Here is an 8,416-nt window from a genome sequence, read left to right as displayed (position 1 = left end):
CCTCCCCAAAGCCTCCTGTGTGGTCTTCCCCCTCCTGCCTCCTACCCCAGAACCTCCAGATCTGCCTCCTAGCCGCCCCCGCCTCCCCCACCTCCCCTTCACCCGCCATCCGCTTGGCTTTTGCTGACCCTCCCTTCTTCTGCCAGTGCCCACAGTCCCCCGCCAAGCCACCTCCACAGAGGACGACTGGAATGTGGCTTCCCCAGCCTGCAGGGCCTCCTACCGTCACTAAAGCCCTCAGGATGTCCCCAAGCAGAGGGGTTCAAGGCTGATTTGTGCTTTTAAAGCCACCCCCTACTATCCCCACCATCAGAAAAAAAAAAAGGAAAAAAAAGTTTAAACTTTTAAGGTCCAGTTTATACTTTAATATAAACCCCTCTGGGCCTGTTGCCTGGATTTTTGGGAACCACCCACCCCTAAATTCACTCTTTTCTGGAAGTGGGGTTTGGTTTTTGTTTCGTTGTGTGGGGCTGGAGTGGTCCAGAGAGGCCACGCCCGGCTCCAGAACAGACCCCAAAGGGCTTTGTAAGTGGGGGGCGGTCACAACCCCCCAGAGCACGGGTTCTGTGCTGGCCTAGCCTGACCCCTTACAAGGCCAACTGGTCCAGGGTCACTGAGCAGTCACATGTCACTTTGAATGAGGAGCCTTGAGCTGCAGCTGAGAAATGAAGTTGGGAAACAGCTCAGCCAAAGGCAACTGGGCTTTTCTTTTCTCTTCTTTTCTTTTTTTAATGTTATTTTTTGGGGAAAAAAAAAACCTCTTTTGTCCGACTAAACTTCCATGATGCTGGAAAATTTAATTTATTTCCTGAGTAGTCTGGTCTAATTTCCCCTGGGTGGGGATGAAGCTGGGTTCCCCTCCCTGCTGCTCCCATTTAGAATCTTCTGGAATTGCCCAGAGCCCAGACCCAGGAAAGGAGGCAGAGACCCTGAGCCCTGGTCCCGCCAGACAGAATCCTCCCTGTCCCACTCCCCACCCCCACGCCTGTCTCCTGCCTCCAGGAGCCCCCACCTCAACCCTGCAAGTTGGGGAGGCTGTTTCCGGAGCTTCAGGTTTCCCTGTCATTCTCACTCTCTCAACAACCTGCATTTGCTGGGCAGCTGTTCTGGCTTGTCCCCGGCCACCCAGCTCTCCACGCACACCCCTCAGTGTCTCCCTGGCTCCCGCCTGTCTTGAGGCTCTGGGACACGCTGGTAGAGGTACAGCTGTGAAGCATTTGTGCTGGCCGCCAGACTGGCGGAGGGAACCATCTGCAGCAGAGAACTGCCAGGCCTGGAATGCTGGCCCCAGGCCCCCAGCGCAGAAACCTCTCTGTCTGCACTTAAGGCACTTGAGGAGACCAGGGCATGAGTGTGGTCAGCCTGTCCTTGAGCTGTTCTTCTGGGCAGGGGAGCAGGGGTGGGAGTACTGCTCCCAGAGGCAGCCATCCTAAGGTACGAGACTGCCCGGGCGACGGTGAGACACCTGCCCCCTACTGGCCATCTCCCCATCTCCACCTCCGTGGGCTAATAGAAAAGTTTCCAGGCCGTAAGCCTGGAAAGCAGAGAAGCAGAAGGAGGGCTCTCCCTCCAGCTCCACTGAAGAAGGAGCCCCCAACACGCACCTCTTCCCTTCCCTTTAATCTGTGCCTCTCTCCCTCCTGGGGGAAGACATTGAGGGAACTGATCAGAAGGCCTCTGGCTAGAGCAGATCATCTAGTTCCGAACAGGAGAGCACAGAAGACAGGAGCGAGGCCACGGATGTCAGGCGGCCTGACCTCACTGTGGCACACCACCCCCCCCAGAATCTCCCCCCAGAGTACAGCCTCTGCCCCACTTGGTCTCCTTTCACCTCCCAGGTGGACCTCACGCACAGCCCTGGAAGACCTAGTAAGGCAGGGAAACCTCAGGGCACATGGGCCTCCCTCTTTCTATTCAGCTGTTTAACCACAGACCCCAGACCTTTGTCCTCAGTTAGATGTGCAAACCACGCAGGAGAGAAGGAAAACAGAGAGCTAGAAAAAGAAGGAAAGTCTACAGAAAGCGAGCAAGTGAAGGTTCTAGAACAAACCTTTGGGCCCAGCTGGTTCTTATTGTAAATAGGAGAACTGAAGTCCAAAGAAGGAAGCCTAAGAGAACTTGTGAACTCAGCCCCAAGCCCGGGTCATACATCATACGTCCCCAAGCTCCACAGCAGCTCTAGATAGGAATCAGCCATTTGACAGATGGAGAAACTGAGGCTCAAAGAGTAGAAGGTCTTACCTGCTCAGCTTCACCCAGGTGGTAAGCAGCCAGGTCTAACCTGTTCCAGAGTCTAGACACCACACTGCCCTCCAGGAAGTGAAGGCCACTGGAGCAGCCCAAGCCCCAGGGCCATGTTGCCCTCCCTGCTGTCTCTAGACTTTGCCCAGGTGGGAATTCAGTTGTAGAAACATCTACTCTAGTTCCCCAGCTCTCACCCACCAGCCCTAACCCCTCTCCAGGCCCAGGTCAAAAGACACAAGCCTGAAAAAAAGAACTCTCTAGCCATGACGTGGTGCCAGGGTTCTAATCCTAGCTCTGGATGACCCTGGCATCTGGGCCTCAACCTCCCCATCAATAAAATAGGCTGGGTTGTCTACAGCTGGGTTGGACAGTGCTTCTGTGATTCCCCAATGCTCTATTTCTATCAACCCAAATAAACCTAGAGGTATCCCCTTAGCATGGGTGGTCTTTAGAAGGAAGGTTGTGACCCCAATTTCAGAACTGAGAGCTGGCAAGGGGGCTAAGAAAACAAGGGGACCCAGCCAGCTATGGAAGCTGCTAATCTCCATCGTCCCCCCCCAGGGGACTGTGCTGCCGCCTCCACTGAAAGCAATTTGTCATGCCCTGAATTAAGTGATTCCAACAAGGGTTTAATTTCAGTTTAATGGCCCTGTTTTTATGTGTAATTAAATACCATCGCATGGCAAAAATATGTTGTTTGCACTTTAGAGACTGTGTAAGGGCCTGGGAAGCCAATCTCACTGAGTTTCTCCTTCCAGACTCCCCCATCCCCTCCCCCAGTCTAGCTGGAATTGTCCAGGTCAAGGAAAAGGGAGCTGGGGACTTGAGGGACAGAGGGGGAAAGTGAGGGGAGAGGTGGGCCTGGTGGCGCCTCCTCGCTCAGTAAAACATGTTTCTAATTATCTGCAGTGCCGCCCTCCCCACTTCTACTCCCTGACCCCAACCCTTCCTCACCCTGGGGCTTCAGACAGAGGGGACAGGTCACTCCAATAGTGAAGAGCTAATTAGAACCTTGATTGGCTGGGGCCTGGGTGGTGTCTGCTCCTCCACGTGTGCCCAAAGGTCTGTTCCATTGTCTCTCCTCCGTGTACTGTCCTCGCTCCCCACCCCCAGCATTGTCCTTCTCGCTGACTCATAAACCGTCCCTTTTCTCCCCTCTTCCCTTTGCGGACCCAGTATCCTGGGGTCACCCTGCCTCCCAGCTCTGTCTGGCCACATCATCTGGACTTTTTTTAGGGCAGAGGTGACCCTGCCATCTGGGCCTGGCATGAAGGGGGGAGTTTCGCTGACTGGGAATGTTTTGTTCATTTACCACAGTCATGTACCCCCAGGAAGGGGGATGAGCAGGCACCCCAAGTCCTGCGTGCCTCACATGCCTCACGACATTCCTGGAGCAGCTAACTTCAGAGGGCAGAAGGGTCAGGACAACCAACCTTTTCCTGGAAGGAGTAGAAGGCATGGCAGTGGCTGAGACCTCAGGGCCTCATGGGGGAGGGGCAGGAGGCTTGGCCAGCTCTTGAGATTCCTCCACCTGAATCCAGTGCTGGAGTTAGTCCAAGTCTCCCTTCCTCTCCCTACCCCCATCCTGCCTTCTTGCCAGTGGAAAACTCAGCCCCCAGCCCTCAGCCGACATCAAGGCTTGATCTCCACTAATGAGCTGGTAAATGGAAACCAAATGTTTGATGCGGATCAGCACCAATGGGCCAGGGGATCCCAAGGCCGGCAGTCCCCCCCCCACCCCAGTCCCCTGTTCCAGGTCCATGGGAGGGAATGACATTTCTTGGAGAAAGCAGGACTGAGTACTCAAGGACTTCAGTTCTCAAGTTCATCCAGGTATGGTGGCCCCATCAGGACACAAGGGTTTGGTCTCCCACCCTACCAGAGGTATTGACACCCCGGTGGCAATTAGAGGGAACATTCCAGGAAATTCCCACCATTTCAAGAGTAAATGGGTACAAAACACAGAGCTGTTTTCATTTCCTTCTCTTTTTTTTTGCTATAGGGTGCATGCACTCGCTAGATAGAGACATCTCCCTGGGGGATGGCCATGCCACAATCCCTTCTCCTCCAGTCTCCTCTCGAGATTTTGGGCACACACGCACATATTACAGGTGTGAGTTTTAAGTCGCTGGGTTCGGGACTTGAACTGCAGTCGACTACATGGAAGTCCAGCAATGTAGTAACCATTATGCCATCTGCTGGTCCTTATTTCCTTCTTTTTGACATCTAGGACCTGGCTCCATTATTGTGGAAGAAGGCAGTGCAGGTGGGGGGAGGAGTTTCTGTGGGATGTGAAATTTCCCCTCCCGATAGCACGCATCTTCTAACTCCCTGTGCTAAGCCCTGCAAAAGAGACACCTATGAGGAAGGGTCCACTCATTCACAGCCAAGAGGCAAGCACATACTCTGCAAACGTTTCATTCCGTCTGCTCACATTGCACAGATTCACACCGACACACACACACTCAGACTCAGCCCACATGGACACACCAAAGGTGCAGCTCAGCTACACACACCCAGACTCACACATCATACAGGTATTCATACACACCCCAGAAAAGCCTATGCGCTCACTCACTCCTGCGCTATATTCACACACACACACACACACACACACACACACAAACACGTCCCACATATGCATGCGTAGCACAAAGTCGTACCCCAGGCCATACAGGCAGCTACTAACAAACAGGCCCTGCTTATTTGGGGGCCCATGAACAGAAAAAGGATTCGATACCATGCCCTGCCTTAAAGTGCATATTCCAGCAACGCGGGAGTATCAGAAGGGACTGGAGACAAAGGGGACAGAACGAGATGCTCTCCCTAAACTTGTGTCAGGGTCCTGAAACTTAATCTTCACCCTGCGCCACCTCCCAGCACCTCCCACCAGCAGCCCACAGCCTGGGACCCGAAGGAAGAAGCTCTATGAAGAGTGGGTCCCAGGGAGCAGCCCTCCACGCTGCTTTGTTCTGTCTCCCACGGCCGCAGTGCTGCAGTGCCTGGAGGAGACCAGGTGGCTGCAGGCAGGACTAGAGAGATGTGGCTTCAGCCTCAGACTCCTGATGCCGACCGGTGCCCACGATGTCAGCGGCCAGTGAAATAAGAAATCTGGGCGCACCTCTGGAACTGGGGAAGGCACTGAGTCCAGGACACAGCCAGACAGGAGGGAGCTCTCCCAGAGAGCAGTACTCTGGGTACAAAGGGTCTCCAGGTTGCCTGTGACCTCCTGAAAAGGAAGTCCCAGCCACAGACACATGTGCACGTGGCACAGAGGTGGGGAGGTAGGAGGAGCATTAGGGGAAGGCCAGGAATCCAGTCAGACCACGTGGGCACAAAGTCTGAAGCTGAGTCCACAACAAAGTGAAAGGTGCCCCCACTCCCAACCCCTCAGGATCAAATCTCAGCACCACCCCCAGTCAGGAATCCAGGCAGTCAGAGTTGAGGAATGTGCTGGAGAGTTTACCCCTTTCCCCAACTGTAGGGAGGTATCCCACCCACCCCTGCCTCAGACAAAATTAATAAATCAAATCCAGATGCAAACCCTACATGCTGTATGCCCTAAAAAACGCCCCAGCTCCACGTACCACCTGATGTGGCCCAACGAGGCTGCCCTTGGTCAGCTGTCCTTCAGAAGCCACGTTCACACCCACTAGGTGTCTAATGACAGACAGCTCAGACTTTGGAGACAGGGAGCCCCCTCAGAAGAGGCTTCAGGGAAGAGGAGGGTGGACTAGCTGTCCTTTTGGCATCCTTTACCGCACGGGCAGGTCCAGGGACCACACAGTGCCCGCCTCCCAAAATCTGCTCCCCCACATTGCAAATTATAAATAAATCAACCAAACACAATTATCTGGACATTTTTTGGTTTTGTTGTTTTGTTAAAAAAAAAAAAAAAAGAAAAAGAAGAAGAAAAGGAAAGACATCATGGCCAACTGGTAGATCTCTAAGTCTCCTTCCAGGCAATCAAGCCAGAAAATGACCAGGGGAGAGGGAAACGAGGAGGGAGGCTCAGCAGAGGAGGGGATATGGGAGGGGGGCAGAGCCATGGGCACTGAGCCGCTGAGAGCATGGGATCGTTCCGATGATGTCATGGCTGTGACCACAATGGGGTAGGGAACAGGACCCCAAGCGAGTCCTCTCCCCCAGCATGTGAGTACATTCAATCCAGTCTTGCCTTCTTTCTTCCACCCTGACTGTCCTGAGAGACCTCCCCAGCCCTCTGTCCTCCAGGCCTCTTCTGACCCCCTTCCCTTCCCTACAGAAGGGTCTGGGCTGCCAGGCAACCAAGCAGGTGGCTCAACAACTGGACCCAAAGGTGAGTTTGTTTCCCCAACCCTTCCCCTGGAGGCACCTAAGGAGGGAAACAAAGGGGGCACTGGCAACCTTAGCTTTGGGAGTGGGTCTGGGTCTCATGACCATTGAGCCACCTGCCAACCCATGCCTTCCCTCTGGCTCCCACCCTATGACTCGGGATAGTGGTCAAGGAACATGTCTGTCTTCTCTGACTCTGAGGATGAGAATTCTCTTCTCCCACAGGCCTGTGCTCACCTTATAGGAGTGGCCCCACCTGCCAAAATCAGAGGAAGTCAAAATATGAGTTCCCAAGGCTGAAAACTAGAGCTGGCATGTAGTATGTGGTCAATAAATGTTTTTAGGTGACTGGATGAATGAATGAACAAATGAATTAATGAATCCAGGATCAACTCAGAGACACACCAGGGCTCCCCAGGGCCACTTTCAGTCCTCTAAGGCTATCTAAGCCCAAGGAGGACACACCAGGCTCTGGCTCACCCCAAGGGCACACCCATGCCCATGAACACACATGCATGCGCACACACGCACGCACACACACATACACACACACTCCCAGGGAAACTTCTGGGCCAGTGGCAGAGCCAGGACCCAGACCCAGACTTCACTCCAGGTCAGCTCTGCAGCCTCCAGAGTGTGGGGCTCGCTGGCAGGGCTCACTCTCGGAAGCTGTCAGCCAGCTGGTGGCAGTCCAGCTCCCCCTTCGGCTCCAAGCCCCCTGGAAGCTTCACCCCCGTCTTCCGGTCCACACACCAGCACTTGCCGCGCTGCCCATCCAGAGCAGGGTGACACTGCCAAGACAAGGGCATGAGGGGTCAGTTCCCAGGCAGGAAAAGAGAAACCCGCGGCGGCTGCCCCAGTCCCAGCCCAGCCCCAGGTCACACAGCTGCTGCTCCAAGATGGCCTCTGTGGGCTGAGGCTCTTTTCTGAACTCTGAGCTCTCTGGAGGTGAGAGAACTTGGCCAGGAAGGAAACATCAGAGAGTTGTAGAAGGCAGGGCCCTGAAGGCACAGCTGGATTTGAAAGGGTGGGTTCAGGCTGGAGATGCGTCAGGGGTGTGCTCTGATCGGCTGGGACTTTAGAAATGGGATTATCGTAAAGAACAGGCTCCAGTCGGGGTTAAGGTAGGGTCAGGATAAGAGATGCGAGGAAATTAGGATATATGACCCATATTGGAGTTGGCTGAGAAGTAGAGCCCAGGTTAAAACAGAATTAAAATAAAAATAGAGATTAAGGTCAAAACAGGTAAAGGGCTAAATTTGGGTCAGAACAGATGAGGAGGGGCAGAAGTACATTTCAGAGTCAGAATCAGAGTTGGAGTGAAGATTGGGTCAAGGGCCAGAATTGATTTGGGAATAAGGGTCAGTGTCAGAACTTTCAGGGCCAGCAAGTGGTGAGGAGACTGAAAGTCATGAAAGGTTGAGGCTTGCCCAGGTGATGAAGTGGTTAAGGTCCTAGACTCCCACATTCAACTGCAGTTCAAGTCCCAGACCCGACAGCTTGAAAATCACACCAGATGTGTGAGCATGCATGCCCAAAATCCCAAGAAAAGGATGGAGAAGGGACTGCAGCATGGCCATCCTCCTAGCTGGGTAATTTCTCTCTCTCTCTCTCTCTTCCTCTCTCCCTACCTCCCTCTCTCTCTCTCCCTCCCCAGCAAGTGCACATACCCTATGGCAAAAATATCTATAAATAAATAAATAAATAAAGGAAACAAGTAGGGGAGGGCAAGACACGGTAACTCTGTCCTGCTTGATTTCTCTGTAAACCTAAAACTGTTCTCAAACATGAAGTTTTTTCTCTCTCTCTTCTTTTTTTTTTTTTTTTTTTTTTTTTTTTTTTTTTGGGGGGAATTTTT

General features: G+C 53.3%; 1 protein-coding gene across 1 annotated transcript in view; it reads right to left on the bottom strand.

Annotated features, from left to right (window-relative positions):
- Nucleotides 1-6,211: 6,211 nt before the first annotated feature.
- IGFBP4 (insulin like growth factor binding protein 4) overlaps nt 6,212-8,416 on the bottom strand; it is a 12,816-nt gene continuing 10,611 nt past the window's right edge. The window contains exon 4 of the mRNA XM_006156031.3: nt 6,212-7,349. Coding sequence (XP_006156093.2) covers nt 7,215-7,349 — 135 coding nt within the window. The 3' untranslated portion in view covers nt 6,212-7,214. The remainder of the gene's footprint in view (nt 7,350-8,416) is intronic.

Source organism: Tupaia chinensis, unplaced genomic scaffold (assembly GCF_000334495.1).
Source record: "Tupaia chinensis unplaced genomic scaffold, TupChi_1.0 Scaffold000477_1, whole genome shotgun sequence".
In the NCBI taxonomy this organism is placed as follows: domain Eukaryota; kingdom Metazoa; phylum Chordata; class Mammalia; order Scandentia; family Tupaiidae; genus Tupaia; species Tupaia belangeri.
The sequence above is the reverse complement of the archived record's forward strand: the minus strand, read 5'-3'. Positions and strand labels throughout refer to the sequence as shown.